Source organism: Dermacentor silvarum, chromosome 11, assembly GCF_013339745.2.
Source record: "Dermacentor silvarum isolate Dsil-2018 chromosome 11, BIME_Dsil_1.4, whole genome shotgun sequence".
Lineage (NCBI taxonomy): Eukaryota > Metazoa > Arthropoda > Arachnida > Ixodida > Ixodidae > Dermacentor > Dermacentor silvarum.
In genome coordinates, this window is record NC_051164.1 from 99,646,841 (window position 1) to 99,663,133 (window position 16,293).

Sequence of the window (16,293 nt, forward strand, 5' to 3'; positions counted from 1 at the left end):
GCTGACTATCTACCAACCTTCATTTCACACATGCTCAAGTATAGCTTACGTACGCGCGTTGGTAAAGTTTATTCGGTAGACGGCTCCCTATGGCCCCCCTATTCTTATTGACTCCGTGTTGCTTTGCGTATCGTTGATGCTATCACGAATACATGCCGACTCATTCAACTTTCCGTAGTTACCTTCCGCGGTGGATCAGTGGATATGGCGTTCTGCTGATGCGAACGAGGTTGCGGGCTCGGTTCTCAGCCACGGTGGAAGCATTCCGTTTATGCCAGAATGCAAAAAAAAACAAAAAAAAAACCGATCGCGTAGTTCGATTTGCATGCCCGTTAAAGGACCCTAGGTAGTCGAAATTATTCTGTACCCCCCACTACGGCGTCCCCTACACCCCGTGACGTTAAACACCGTAATTTGATTTAATTTGGCTTTGAACGTTCTTCAGTTCTGCTCCAAAAAGAGAGTTAAGTTCAATTGTATTTGAAGAGGTTTTCCTGCTGCAGCTGATCGCACGTCTGTCAGGCTCCTTCGGTCCGAATTGGCAACCGCCGTCGCACGACACGTGAAACAAACGGTAAGACAAGAAAGTTCGAATATCACGGCATCCACTCACCTCAGGTTGACAGGCGGTTGACAACGGCGTTTATTCCTCTCTCTCCGAGATCGAGAACGCTGCCGCCTCTCGTGCGCGTCCCGTCAAACAAACTGGAGCAGCGAGCCGCCAGGTCAAGCGCAACCCCAACAACGACAGCTCACTCCTCCTTCGGGCGAAGCGAAGAAGAACACGAAGGAGCAGACGACGTCAGTATAGCGAACGAGCAGGCAGGAGCACCGGGCACACCGCCGGTTCAGGCTCGCGAGGAGATACGAATCGACAACATCCACAACAACAAGGACGCTCTCCAGGAGTCGCGCACTAGTCGCCGTCGAAGGTTTGGCGTCACGAATCCGACATTCCGCGTCGTCAGCAGCATCCCGATCCCACGTCGGGAGCGCACTGTAACGACGACATCGCCGACATCGAATCAGAACAGTCCTTCTTCGGTCACTTCAAACACACCACTTTTAACGTCCGAAGCCCTCCACGCAAGTGGTCTCCGGTCGACACTCACGAGGCCTAGCGATACTAGGTGTCCGTTCGACAGTGTTCCGAACGGGCCCATCGGGGCCTGTCGTATTTCGTCTATCTTACGCGTGTTCTTCGGTGTCTTTCCTCTCGCATCTGGGTCCGGTGCTTCGGCCCTAGGCCCGACGGTTGAGAGTCGAGGGAAAGTTTTAGAAGCGTACGGTGCCACAGCTCCTGTGTCGAGCTGTGAAGATGAAGAAGAAGAAGAAGTCGACCACAGCGGCGAGAAAGGGGCCCAATGTTAGCCCCGGAGGAAGAGAACCACCGTCGGGGGCGAAGGAGCAGCGCCTCGGAGGAAAACGACCGGGTGCGCACGCACTAGCCAGCTCGGGCTCGGGAGAGAGAAGGGTGCGTTTGTAAGAGGAGTGGGACGAGGTGGGGTGGTGTGGGGGAAAGGGATGACCTCCATGGATTTAAAATTATCTCGCAGCCGCCGCGGCCCGACCGACTTTTTGGCAGGAACCACCGCGGAACGGAAGCGCTCGTCCGAACAAACGCGCGCTCGCGCGCGCGCGCCTCCGTGCATTGCGTGGCGTTTTGTCGTCGATGCTGCGAGATGTCGTTGATGCCTGAGCTCTTGATGACTTGTGTTGTTGACGTTGCTTTGTCGTTCTCCAGCACTGAAGCTGCGGCTACCGTCGAAGGAGGGTCGCTGCAGCTAGTAGCCACTGCTTTGCTTAGTGGCCGTAACTACAGAGAGCTGTGCAGCTGTGTTGATGACGCTGTAGATACACGCAATGTTCATGTTTCGCTTTGTTTGTTTCTTTTTGTGTCTCGCTCAGCAATAGCAACTATGGCAGAGCAGCGCTTGAACCAAGTTCTATTAAAGAAATTGTGAAGATATGGTTTTTAAATGCGATTGCATGTGATATATGGGATAACTGAATGTTGTAAAGCTTATATGGAGCCTTGCCTTCCTCCACTTTCTTTCTTTCTTTTTTCTTTCTTTCTTTCTTTCTTTCTTTCTTTCTTTCTTTCTTTCTTTCTTTCTTTGGCCATGTATATACAGGAACCACACCAACAAGACAGTACCGAATATCCCCAGACAAAGTCCGTAAAAACTTCAACCAAATTGATGGATGGGATTCTTAAAAAATATAACACTGACCTTTCTTCCAGCTCAAAGTTATTGCAATACGAAACAAGCGGTTCCAGATTCACACACTTCGTAACCTGAAGAAAGGCATTCGCTCGATAGTACAGGTCGGCACGCAGCCTGGCAGCTTATACGTGGGCTTTACAAGTTCGCATTCTCATAGCATAACGGCATAGCTGTTGGCAATCGCGGCTGTTGATTCTGTGTCACACTCTTACGCCGCTTGTCGGAACTGCCGATGTGGGTGTCAATGTCGTTTCGTCAAAGTCTTGGCTCGGAATCCGCGCCAGCGGAGAAAGGGCGCCGATTGGGAGTCTGCGCGTTGTTTTGGAGCCTCGCGCAGCGGACCTACGGTGACGGCACCGGAGGGTTTGGGACAGTGCCCTTCGCCATCCTCGACCTGATTTCTTCCCATTTTTATTCTCGTTTTCCTTTTTTTTCTGTTCGCTCGTTCTATTCGCACTCTTTTTCGGAAGGTGTCTCGCTCTTCGTGTTTACTCGTTGTTTGAAGAAACGGTCGGGGACGGGGTGGCATCCCTCTCCGCTCTTCTGAGAACGTCGAAGGCGTCTCGGGTGAGGCGGCGGCCGCTGTCTGGTTCTTGCTGTTCCGCGCTTGTCACCGCCGTTCGCCCTCGCCGATGCTGCAGCTGCTGCTGCTGCTGCTAACCCACTTTGTTTTCGAGTGATTGAGCGTGTCGCCCCCTTCGCGCTATACGCTCGCCCTGCGTGCGAACGAAGAGCTTTCCTCGCCTGAGATGTGCGCCACTGGTGTTTCCGCGCTGCTCCCTGGGCGGGAGAGAGCGAAGTAATATGTTGAGCAGTCGCGTCGCGACCGTAATTTGATACTTAGCGGCAGAAACCCCTCTGCTAGTCTCACCGTATACCTGAAACACGCAAGAGTGGGCAGACGAAGAAGAAAACAAAACGAACGCCGACCGAGATGAAAAAAAAATGTATATATTTAAATTTGTTGCTTCGTACCCCACGCGGTAACTTGGTTCAGATGATTTGTGAACAAGACTCCCTTGTGGGGACCAAAACATCAAATTTCAGATGATTTCTTCACCTCGCTTGGCGTCTGTGTTTGTTTTGTTCGTGATTCCTCAAGACCAGACTAGGTTTCGTCAGACCCTCGACTTTGAAGGGCAGACGAATGCACTGTTAGAAAATTCATTCAAGTTACGGAGAACAAACCAAGCGTGACTTATCTGTTTCAATTATATAACATCCAGCGCGGCATTTTATTCAGAAATGTGGAATTTACGCCGATTATATGGTGGAAGGGTTAAAGTGGACGTGAGTCTCTGATCGTGAGTCACTGCACGCTACGTGCTATGGCGTTAAACTTTTTACATTACTTCTTATTATTATCATATTCCTTCTCATTACATTCTTTCAGCGTGTGATATTCCTTCAGGAAACAGCATTTCTTTATGCAAGAAAACTGTCACCCGCTTCACTACTTCCGAGAACCCCGATGAGAGACTCGTTTTCTCGGTTCATGTCGGGCGAGAGAAAATAATTTTTTCGGAAACTATGTTTCAGGCTTTTTATTGTGTTGTTTTTCTTTCTCTAAACGTGTTTGACGAAAAGCAGCCATGGGATATCTTCTTTCAACCTTTATGGTGGGAACCGCTAAGATATTACCTTAGGAAAATCGCGGGCAGCGTTTTACAACGGACGCCAATGAACACGACAACTCCGTACATTTCGGAGATAATTACAAGGCCACGGCAGCTGCAGTTCTATAACGCTTAAATAGCTTACCGACGGAACATGCGCGAACGGTGGAAGGAAGCAACATCAGTGATGATATACATTCAGGACACTTTTGCGCTATTAAGCACCAAAGAAGAAATTGGAGCGATCATTCCTTGACGCCATTGTTATACACGCTACGTCACTCCATTTGATCAATTTTATCTTAATTCAGGTTTCACTATATGAAAGAAAGAAAAAAAAAAAAAAAAGACCCGGAGAAAAGGTTACCAAGTACGTTGCTTGTGACATTCACTGTAAAGCTTGCTTCACTCTGCTCAGTATTGCTCTGCCACAGAGCACGCTTTACAGGAACCAAATTTTTCATTTGCGTGAATCGTGGCCGCAGTTGAAACACAGTTGCCACGTTATTGGTCTTACTCCTTAAGATGTGCTATTAATTTAGAGCGAGTAGTTTCATGACATGTTGTTGTTGTTGTTGTCATCATCACCATCATCATCATCATCATTTATTAACCCTTAAGGACCCTTAACCGGGCATTACATAAGGGGGGGACAGTATTCAAATGACATATAATGGAGCGAATGCTATTTAACAAAGAACCAACTACGTTACAAGTACAGAGCGCACACACACAAAAAAAGTATGTCATTTTTTTCACTTATAATGAAGTATGGTAATGAGCAGTGAAAAACACAAGGCAAAAAGCGATAAAACACATGGATGGGATGGAGCAAGTAATTAGGAATAAGCTAACAAATGAAGAGATACCTTATAATAAGAGAGTGACTCAAAACCGGACATTTAAATACAAGTCAAAGTGTGCAAAGCAAAATGGAAATCAATATCTTCTATTGGACAACGCCTGTAACATAAATGGTGCGAGAAAACAAAGAATGCGTAATTCAAGTTATTTAACAAAGAGTGTAGTTAAGGGCTGCCTGAATTTTTCTGGATTTCTCTCAAGAGCAACTGCTTCGGGAAGGCAGTTCCAGTCTTCAATGGCTGCGGTAAGAAGCGATTTGTTGAATGCAACAGTCGAACCATGAAGGCGTTGGACGCTGTTGGAGTTGAACAGGCGGCGAGAAGTTCGAGCGGGTACGGCAGTAACAGTGTACCATGCAGTTGTTGTTGATGATGATGATGATGATGTTGTTGTTGTTGTTGTTGTTGTTGTTGTTGTTGTTGTTGTTGTTGTTGTTGTTGTTGTTGTTGTTGTTGTTGTTGTTGTTGTTGTTGTTGTTGTTGTTGTTGTTGTCGTCGTCGTCGTCGTCGTCGTCGTCGTCGTCGTCGTCGCCGTATTCTCAGCGCCGAAAGTCGGCGCTAAATTTCTCGCACTTCAACCTGCTGAAAAGTATTTATAAAAATATTTTTATAGAAACGCGCGGAAAGAGCGGCGACGGAGTTTTACTATTACATCATAATGTAGCGCCGCGATCTTAACTTTCCCTACACGACGGCGCAGCATTCGGTAAGCTCTGCATGAGATTGCTGATAACTTCGTAGGACTGCCCAAGAGCTTGAGTATCAATTAATCATTTACTGCCATGCCCCTGTAAGCAGCAACATGTTCGAAAACATGTTTTTAAGCCGAGCGTTAGTCCGTAACGTGCGCACAGAAAATATGGGCCGACCTTGGCGGTAGTGCAAAAAGGGTTCAAGCGCAATAGCTCATACGTACCTCTGTGAACTAGCGAAGCTGAGTCTGGCTAAGTCTAGCTAAGCATGGTTGGGACTACTTAAGCTTAGTCAGTCATCAATAGCCAATCGATATACAATCAATAGCTAATCAATAATCAATCAATAAATTGCGGACAATGCTGGGGATGACTTAGTATTGCTTAGCCTAGCCCAAATACGTGACCGATACCTTGCGACAGTCAATCAATAACTAATCGATAATCGATCAATAAATTGCGGGAAATGCTGGGGATGACTTGGTAGTGCTTAGCCTAGCCCAAATACGTCACCAATACCTTGCGATAACCAATCAATAGCTAATCGATAATCGATCGATAATCAATAAATCCCGGAAAATGCTGGGGATGACTTGGTAGTGCTTAACCTTGCCCAAATGCGTGGTCAATACCTTGCGATAGACAATGAATAGCCAATCAATAGCTAATCAATAATCTATCAAGAATCAATAAATCCCGGGAAGTGCTGGGGATGATTTGGTAGTGCTTAGCCTATCCCAAAAGCCAGGACTAGCTAGATGCCCATCAGCTCCGCTGTCGCGCCTCCAGTGCAAGCTACGCTTTTTTTTTTTTTTTATCTGACCCTTAATTCCGTATTTCTCTGTGTCTTTCACCGCCTACGTTTAATTTCCGTTCGTACACGCCCTCCCCGTCGTTTCGATTACATCTGTGCCCTTTAACTCTGCTTCGTCACGTCTCCTTAGCCTCCTTCCGGTATAACCTCTTCGCGAGTTGCACCGAGCACTTTGGTCCGTCGTCCTTGCCGAGCGACAACCGCACGTGGTTTCAAGGCAACCGCGATTCAAAGCAGCTACTTGTGATAGTGGTGTCTGCCCCGTCGGAGAGACTCTCCGGGTTCTCGATGCTAAATTCAGTATCGAACAGCCTCGCTTGTCTCGAGGCTTCGCAAATAGCCTTGCGCGGTCTCTGCTCGGCTGCGCAGCATAAGTGGCTGCGCCTCATTCGCTTACACGCCTCCCCCCTCCCCCCCTTCGAACCTTTGCACGGCTGTCAACATCGCCCCGTTTATTTTATATTTCCACCTTGGAGAGCTACGACAAAGCGACTCATTGTTATCTATCATAAATTCAACTCTCAACAGCACATTACCTTGTAGGCGCGTGCAATTATGATCGGATCGTGGTTCGGTTAAGTGGGACCTAAGAATTTAGTTTTTAACATTACGTTGTAGAATAATAGTTTAAACAGTGCGCTGCTGAATATAGTACTTGTGAAAGAGAGAGAGAAGAAAACAAGTAAGGGAAATAGTGTGAGTAAGTAGCGCATGTATTTTTGTGGCGGTAGCTTCATTCTGTTGCACTACAGATATACTACAGATACACCATACACGTGCCCCCCCCCCCCCCCCCCCGAAATGTTTGTGTACCGGAATACCTGGCATAAAACGACGTACGACAACACTCGCCGCCCAGCCACCCCCCTCCTAGGCCAAGTGCGTGATCACTCCAGAAAAACATTCATGCACCCACGATTACGGTACTCCCTACTACGAAATTTGAGCGCAGCTCTATACGTGTTTTCCTTTCGCGATATATAGGATGGCGCGGACAATCTGTCTCACGCGGCACGTTGCAAACGGAGCGAAGTGTGGCGCAACTGCCTCGCTAATCTGGAGATCGCGAGAGGCAGCGCGTGGGTGACGCGTGGGCGGGATTCACAGCAGCCGCCGCAGACTTCCCAGACGACGCGCGCTGCTCTGGCGTCATCTCGTAGCCATCGTCGCCGCACTGCGCTTCTCTTCTCACGCTTTCGCCATACCCTCCTCTTTCGCTTTCCACCTCATGGTTCCGCTGCACCCTCCTTCTCCGCTTTCCTCCTCACGTCTTTCATCCACAGCTGCGCTCCGCCTTCGCTTTTTCATCCTTGGCTGTGATTAAAGGCTGCTTGGCTCAATCACAACAATCACAGCCTGCTTGGCTGTGATTGTTCGCTCGGTTACGCTGACGCCGACGCTCGCCGCACGAACTGGCTCCTAAGAGCTACGTTCCAAACAAAATCCTGGCTACGTCACTGCCAGGGGATACGGCGTTGCGCTGCTGATCCCGGGGTAGTGTGTTGTACGCTGGCCGCGGCGGCTGCATTTCGATGGAAGCGAAATGCAAAAACGTACGTGTCCCGTGCGTTGGGGGCACGTCAAAGACGTCAAAGGTGGTCAAAATTACTCAGGAGTTCCCCACCACGCCATCCTCGTAGTCAGATCGTAGTTTTCAATCGGAAAACCACAGAATTTTTTTAAAGCGAAGCTTTATATGTCTAGGCGAAATCGTATATGGCTAGGCGAATACGCCTGTGAACAGAAAACTATCACCATCAGCATTGGCTCAAGCGTCGTCGTCTTCTTCAGCAGCTGGCTCGTTGGCTCGCGCTCGCGCTCAGCACGCGCTCGTGGCTCCCGCGTTCGTCGTCGTTGTCATCGTCTGCTTTCACAGCAGGCTGCGCTGCCGCAAATCATTCCAGCGTATAATTTCACTTCTATTCTGTCGTCGTAATGGGGAGGCCGCGTTTACGGGGATATGATAGCCATCGCTTAAGAGGGTACGTATGAGCCATTTGTTGTCTTACGTAACGGACAGATTTAATTTTGAAGCAATTTAATTTCGAAAAATCGCAAGCGGCAATGGCGGTCGAATGCTGCTAACTACGCCACCGTGCAAACTCCAGACATCGAACGCAAGCGACAACGGCGGACTGCGAACATACTGTCAGTGACGTCGTTCTCTCCGCCGCAGCCGAACGTGTGTGTAACCTCATAATTGAGAAATAATTTAATGAACCCTCGGGATTAGCCCAGTGATAAACACCGGGGTCGCACGTTTTAGCTTCGCTGGTCAACCATCTTCACGGAGTGGAAAGGGCCGACCCCCCCCCCCCTTTTTTTTTTTTTTTTTTTTTTTTTTCAATACCGCTTGCCCCGCCATCTCCGAGAGACAGCGTCGCTTAATCTCTGAGGCCATGCTTCGCAAACCGGGTGATTATGATGATGATCTATTGGCATCCGCTTCGAAACGTGGCCGCGACAAAGAGTTACTTAACCTGCTTGAGGTAATCAAGTAATCTATAGATATTTATCAGTCTAGCAGTTTGTCTGTCTCCTTAATATTTTCTATATTCCTTAAAACCTCTATTCTACCTTGTACCGCTACCTATTCCTGCAACTGATCCAGTCCTATCCATTTGTTCCCTGCTTTCCTTTTTTCACCAGTACTCTAATTATATCTTGCTTATATCGACTGCTGACCGGTTGATGCTTCCATCTGCTTTAAATCTCAGCGCTATTGGAAGGCGGGCGTTTCCTACAGGTCTCGCTGGGGTGATGAATGTTATTACAACTTGTAAATAAAAGCTATTAAAGAAATATAATCACGCCTAGGCAGCAACCTGTGACACAGCGCCACCGCGCCCGTGTGAGGAGAATTGCAGAACGCCAACGAGGAATTTACCGAAGGTCGCAGATGACACGCGAAATTGCGCAAGATGATCACTTTTGATGACGGGTGGGTCAGTGAATGAACATACCGCTCCAAATAATGCGATAATGAGCGCCACCACGCCGACAAACGTACGCAGACTAGATGGATGTGGACGAAAGCGGCAGCGGCGGCCGCGGTGGTAGCAAAACAAATGTGAACTTGGACATGCGCGGAAAAGATTTTCCGGTCGCTTTGGCCTTTCCGGCCGCTTTGGCCTCTCCTCCCGCTTGCCGCTTCCCAAGTGTGAACGTAGCCTTATTCTGCCTGTTTTTCCACCTAGGCGGGCGGATTTTTGCAAGATTTTGCCGCTTCCGCCAGCTTCGAGACCAAGTTCCTACGCGAACGCGGCCTAACCGGCACCTGAAGGGAAGCGGCGGAAATGTATACCGGAAATTTCGACCACCTGGGCACTTTAACCTGCACCTAAATCTAAGTAAACGGGCCTCGAGCATTTTCGCCTTCATCTAAAATGCGGCTGCCGCATTTGTTGCTTCATTTGTTGCGCATTTGTTGTTTCAGAATGCGGCCGCCACATTCGCGCCCAAAACCTCACAGAGTGTCAAGGCCTTGACAAACACCGTGACAGTTTTTTTTCCATATGCAGACATGATTCCCTGTAAATTACCACCCAACCCCATAAACGGTGAAAATACCTTCGCATTCATTTAGTATGTGCTGGGTTGTCTCCGCGGATTTTAACTGCAGTACACACATGCCTCATCCTGTTGCGAATATTTGCTCCGGTATGCGTTAGTCCTTAGGCAATAAGCTCGGGCTTCAGATAGCAAAGCACTGCCCTTTGCGTTATCGTACAAATTTTCGTTTCTAATTTCTTTCTTGTCATTCTTGTAAATCTCCATGGTTTTCTTTGTTTTCATCATTTGCATCCAATATAATGTCTGTTTCTCTCACTTTCTTTTTGATGACTCCTGCTTGTCTATTTACACTTTCGATTACCCTGTACCTGGTTGGCAACTTTCTTGACCTCTTCCTCCATTCTGTGTCCATGCTGTTGACGTACATATGTTTGTATGGCTTGACTATGGGTGTGACTTACTGTTGAATCGATGCCACGTAATTTCTCGTCTCGTCATCAAAGTTCATAAGTCCCGATGTGTGTGTGTGTGTGTGTGTGTGTGTGTGTGTGTGTGTGTGTGTGTGTGTGTGTGTGTGTGTGTGTGTGTGTGTGTGTGTGTGTGTGTGTGTGTGTGTGTGTGTGTGTGTGTGCGTGTGTGTGTGTGTGGAGAGAGGGGTTGCCCTCATTCCCCTCCCCCCACTAAGAATACTTGATACGCCCCTGGCTACAGGTACAATACTTGACTGCTTTCGACCTTCATAGGCTATTCCGCGCTGCGACTCATGTTGCTGTGTAACACACATAGAATCCCACAATATATATAGATAGTAACGTACGTCTGTCGTCCTTACAGAATCTAAATGCGCATTAGTGTTCAGACAGAACAAGGCTAAAGACTATAATGCTACCTGGAAAGCGTCTCTTGGGATAAAAGCTCATGAAAGTTAATTTTGCGAATAGGATGCACCTTTCTCTTTAGTTCGCCGATCCGTCTGATAATCGGTTCACAAGGGTTGTAATGTAGGCTAGTTGGTAACACTTCTTGAATAGGTTTACCGTAGCGCGAATAATATACAAGACAAAAGAAGACACACGTACAAGGACACACACAGCGCCGTGTGTGTCCTTGTGTGTCTTCTTTTCTCCTGTACTTTATTCGCGCTACGGTAAACCTGAATCAATTCAAGATGCGTTACCAACCAGCCCACATACAACCCTCGTGAATTTTATTTCTAGTACAGCGAGCTCCTTTATGCATGTGCTTCGGGTGAAAAAAAAAAAAAAATGCGCCGTATGCGTCCTTGTGTCTTCTTCTGTCCTGTCTTTTATACGCGCTACGGTAAACCTATTCAACGTGTAATAAGGTCGTTTGTGTCCGATGACTGGGGCTTGTTTGTGTTCGCAGTAAGCAGTGTTCGAAGTAGGGCTTGGGCTTGGGAACACAGCAGACACCCGCCGCCTTTAGGGAGTCACAAACCCTGGTGAAACGTCAAGAACGTACGTGAGAACTGAATAACAACCAACCGTTCAAAGTAGCGTTTCTTCTATCAGGTTTTCGAAATTTAGTGATAGTGTATTTTGGGCGAAGTCATTAGTATTAGTGTAATTGCATGACTTGGAAACGAATTAAATCAGCTGTAACGGATGCTCCGGTCACGTGTAAGTCACGTGCATGCTTCAAAGCTGGAACCAGAGCTCTTGGCAGTAGCTCCCTTATTTCGTTCCAGCAAATAAACTGAGAACTCAACGCGTTGAGTGAGAACACCGCATCTTCTGCGTGCACCTCAAAACGAAAGCATGTTATCGAAGCGATATGTATCTTTGCGGCATAACGTATTTCACAATTTACTTGAGACCTCCTGAGCTATAGTTACAGTTCACAGCTACCGTGCCTGCAGCAGACTAAAGTACATTAGCGTAAATATTCCTGTTGCTTAAAGCATCAGCAACACTAAGGCTCGGGCAGAAAACTAAGATACCAAAATCAAATTTAGCAGAGGTGTACATCGTCTGCCTAAACGAAAGTACACTCCGCGATATCAAACAACCACATGATATTAAAAAAAGAAAAAGAAAGCAATGGTCTACTCACCGGGAAGATAGATGTCGTCCCTAGTGAAGTATTTCGAACAAACCAGCGTGTAGTGTCAGTCATCTTTTCAATATGCCCAAGTTTCATGTTCATGTCACTTTCCAAAGCGTACGTGTCGTCTGTTCCTTTCGGGAACCGATCAAATGATGCATTGCTGTCTTTCCACCGCGATGACACGCATAATGGTACACAAAAAACCCGTCCGGCATCCATTTTCTTTTCTTTTTCCGTCTTGTGTGCGGAGTAAACACGACAATTTCAGAACGAGGCAATTTTTCAGCACTCGCTGCGAGCCTGAACCCCTGAACCTGGATACCATAACCCGGATCGGCTGCTCTGTGCGCGGCCGTTAGAGGACGAGGAATAATGTGGAGTCGTAAAAAATTCTAAACGTCTAGCTAGCCTGAGCCAATTTTGTAATTCCCCCTATATATCATTATTTTTTCACGCTTATTTGAGAGCTTTCATTTTATGGCTTGCAGGTTGTGGTGGCGCTTAGCACCATTCTGTTTCAAGGAACTCAACTTCTGCGCTTACTCTATTACTTGCATAAAAAGATGGCGGCGCCCACTGGCGCAATAGTTTCTACTTAAAGCGCAGGAAGCACTTGAAGCTTCCTGAACTCTGCGTCGCTGCTTGTTTGTTTCTGCCGTCCAGTGTCTTCAAGAACCGCACGCCACAATGGATGCGGTATGGTCACCTATCGCTCGTACTTACGATCCTCTAAAGGCCGGCAGCATCGATGGGACCGACGTCAAACCTCACGACCACGGCATCGTCCGTGCTATGGAAGTAAGTTGTTGCCATATATCGGTATAGAACGTTTACGTGAATCGTGAGCTTTTAAAGTAAGCAGCAAGTCATTGGCTTCATTTGTTTCTTTGTCGTGTGTAGCACCTACACTGTTCATACGTGGTTGCTCTGTCTGCTGGACATCGGTTTCATTTCGCAGAGCTGTTGCCGCTGTAGCTCGTGCTTGCGTTGAGGGTCTGCTACAGTCAATTACCCTTTTTGTTTTGGAGGCATCATCGTTCACTCCAGGCATGACCATCTGCTCAAACGCAGTCGCCTTCCCGCCGTCATATTTTTTTCAATTAGCTGTGTTGCTGTGCGTCGCAAGGACGGCCTCTTGTCGCCTTCTCTTCATAACAATATTTGTTTCTTGTTCGTTCTTGCTCTTTGAAACTATTTGAAACTTGACTGAATGTTAGGAGGCGTACGAGTATGAACATCGTTAAATCGAATACAGCTATCTGAAGAGGGAACCAGGGATCTTCTTCTCGATCTTCTCGATCACACAGCAGAGTTCTTTTCAAAAAATGAAATGCTAAAAGTTGATCAAGTATATAAGCTGAAGCTAGCTAAGTTGAAAAACAGTGAAAAACAGAAAAATTAGTCTGCATTTGTACACACTTACTTATCTAATAACAAGCAATACAACAAGTTCCCCTCTGTAGAACTCAATTCGGAATTAAACCAGCACCTAATACCTACTTTTAAAAAGTCAACACACGCAAATTCTAATTAATGTGAAAAAAAAAAAAACACGTGTCAACGTCTCGCTTCAAAAATGTTAAATCTTATTTTGCTGTCCTGTACACCTGCATAGAATACATATGCCCTCAAGCACCATATCTGTGTGTTATTGTCGCTTATTTGCTCTACCAAGTTCTTTCTGTACAGTGCATCCGCTATCGACAGTATAATTTCTTATAGAATGTTCATGCTGCTGCTGAACAGTACATGTGCAGTAGGGCCCTTGTCAGGCAGTCTTTTCTGCCTGTAGCCGTACCTTCCCCTGACCTGTAATTTTTCGGAAACAAAAATCAAATCAAATGAAACCAACTCGAATGCCCAGAAAGTGAAAAGTATTTGCTGCCTTTACAGCCATGAAAATGACTATAACAGAAGTAAGGAGCTGCACCTAGAAGGTTCACTTGGTTACACACTAATAGTTACACACAAATATTTAGAGGTACCGAATATTTAATTTTAGGGATGCGCAAAAGTAATTGTCAATACCAAATTGAATACAAATTGAATAGTGCCAGAAAGGAATCGAATATTGAATACTTTTTGAATAGTGATGAGCCTTTTTCACCATTAATATAAAACAATGTTCACACTTACTAGTATATAATCGCAACGTTAGCAAGTGTCTGTCATTACATTGCACGTTACAAAGAGTCATAAAAGCGCAAATGGAGAAATAGAATTAAATAAACAGTTTATTCACGTACTCCGAACTCATTCGTGAATGGCAATTATGGCAGTTCAGCCTGAAAAGTCTGCCTCCGTGAGTGCGGTAGCGTGCTCCACTACATAACTTCTCATGTCTCATTACTGTTATGGCCCCCACAATTAAACTTGTCACACTTTGGCTACAGTCTTATGGTTGATCATGCACAATTGGCAATTGAAGTATTCGAAAACTCTTGGAAAACTTTTAGTATTTACAAATAGTGGCTACTTAGTTCGAAAGGAATATGGCAATATTTTATTTGTTATTAGAAAGTTTCTGGTATTTGAGCACTCATATTTAATGCTTGAAAAGGGATCTTTTTTTTTTTTTTTTTTTTCGTAAGGCTTGTCTTGCGGCTTAGTTGTTCATTTAAATGAAAGTGTGGAAGCCCTCCTCACGCTGAAATTGCAGTATAGGCTTGGCGAAGTTGTTGTCCACGAGCCGACACCTGTAACTATCTGCCTTGTCCATTCGGAGGTTGGCAGCCCTGAGCATCCTTTTGAATGACTAAAAAGTATTTGACTCATACTCATACAAATTTTGAACATTGATGCACCTCTGCTGTGCGCACAACTGCATTTGTCCAGTGGCATATCTTTACAATACAAATCATGCAATAATTTTATTTGATTTATAGCTTTTTTGGCACTACAAGGAACGTTGGCAAAGGCCTGAGCTGCAATTTTAACTATTTAGTATGCTCTTTAGTGTGTTGTCCTTTGCCTTTATGGATTGCTCATTGGTCTTCCATTGTGCTTCACTTTCAGGCTACTTATAAAACTAACAAGCACGTCAAAACTGACCCACGCTTGACGATCTTTGTAGCTCGGCTGTGTCCAAGTACAACAGAGGATACCATCAAAGAGGTAGGTTGCGAGAAATTTTTGTAAAGTTTAGATGCTGCGACTAGCATGGGTACCATTCTGAACGTTGGCAAATTCTGCCATATTGTCAAATTCGCCATCTTGTCAGCTCTGATTGGCTGAGAGGGCTGCTACGGCCTCTCCGATTGGCTCAAAATGCCGCCATTGCAGAATTTCACAATATGGCCACGTGATTCCTCAGTGTAGATGCAAAATTCCAACTATTGTCTGTCATTAGCTACCACATGTACTCGCATAATGCTAGCACTCTTTCTGTGGAAGATTGATGCGACTCTAGAAAGTGCGATATTTACGTAGCCAAATTTTCCAGTAAAATGTTGTAGGTGCTAAATAGAAAGATGAAAAATAAACTGGCTGTAATTCAGGGATCTTGTGCGAGCCACTGTAAATTAAAACAAAAAATTACTTTCAAATAACACTTAACTTTGCGAAAAGAGCACAGGTTCTACACAAGCAGGAACTGCAAAGGCCATTTATTTACAGACACTAACTGAACCTAGAGTCATTAAACGACCCGCCATGGTTGCTCAGTGGTTATGGTGTTGGGCTGCTGAGCACGAGGTCGCGGGATCGAATCCCGGCCAGGGCGGCCACATTTCGATTGGGGTGAAGTGCAGAAAACACCCATGTATTTAGATTTAGGTGTACGTTAAAGAACCCCCAGGTGGTTCAAATTAATCCAGAGTCCCCACACTACGGCGTGCCTCATAATCAGATGGTGGTTTTGGCACGTAAAACCCCATAATTTTTTTTGTCACTAAACAAATATATAAAGTGACTCTTGCCCGACCTATTCAGAGTCGTTGTCAACGCTGACATCGGAACAGACAGACAACTGTCTGTGCAGAAGTTTTCGAGGGTGCAATGATTGCTCGAGAAAAAAAATGTCAGATGTCCATTTAAATGGTTACGAGCATTAGGCGAGTAAATTTGGCAGTAAAGATTTTTGTTTAACCAGCTGTATTTCGATCAGCGTCTTTATGCTGCAGCAGTTCATGATGGTTTGCACACACTTTACTATGCCCTAACAAGACTGACGTTCATAAGAACTTGGAAGCTTGAAGTGATTAACAGTCGTCAAATGGGGAATGTTGCTGGAGCCAACATTTCGATAAGGGACCTTGTCTTTGTCAGGGCAGCAGTTTACATGTCTTCTGATAGTAAACAGCATGGTAAATGAAAAACAGACAAATTATGTGTGTGTTTGTCTGCTTATCATTGTTTTCCATGGTGCTTACCATTATAGGCCATGCTTAACCAAAAAGCCCAGTGTTGAACACATTTGTAACATATTTTACCATGACATTTTACTATTTCTTTCTTACAAGGTGCTGCTTTTCATAATTTATAGGGTCTATGATGAGTTCA

At 45.9% G+C, this 16,293-nt stretch overlaps 2 protein-coding genes across 3 annotated transcripts in view; one reads left to right on the forward strand and one right to left on the reverse strand.

The window, feature by feature from the left end:
* The window catches only part of LOC119433439 (uncharacterized), a 102,700-nt gene extending 90,791 nt beyond the window's left edge, over positions 1-11,909 (reverse strand). The window contains exon 1 of one of the 2 annotated variants that reach the window (XM_049659212.1): positions 11,800-11,909. The gene's annotated coding sequence lies outside the window, so the exon portion shown is untranslated. Of the gene's footprint in view, positions 1-613; positions 1,409-11,799 lie in introns of those variants that run through there. The other variant, XM_037700645.2, reaches the window with a different exon arrangement.
* LOC119433440 (U11/U12 small nuclear ribonucleoprotein 35 kDa protein-like) overlaps positions 1-16,293 on the forward strand; it is a 52,073-nt gene that overhangs the window by 24,391 nt on the left and 11,389 nt on the right. The window contains exons 2-3 of the mRNA XM_049659219.1: positions 12,457-12,591; positions 14,809-14,907. Of these exons, the coding sequence (XP_049515176.1) occupies positions 12,481-12,591; positions 14,809-14,907 (210 nt within the window). The 5' untranslated portion in view covers positions 12,457-12,480. The remainder of the gene's footprint in view (positions 1-12,456; positions 12,592-14,808; positions 14,908-16,293) is intronic.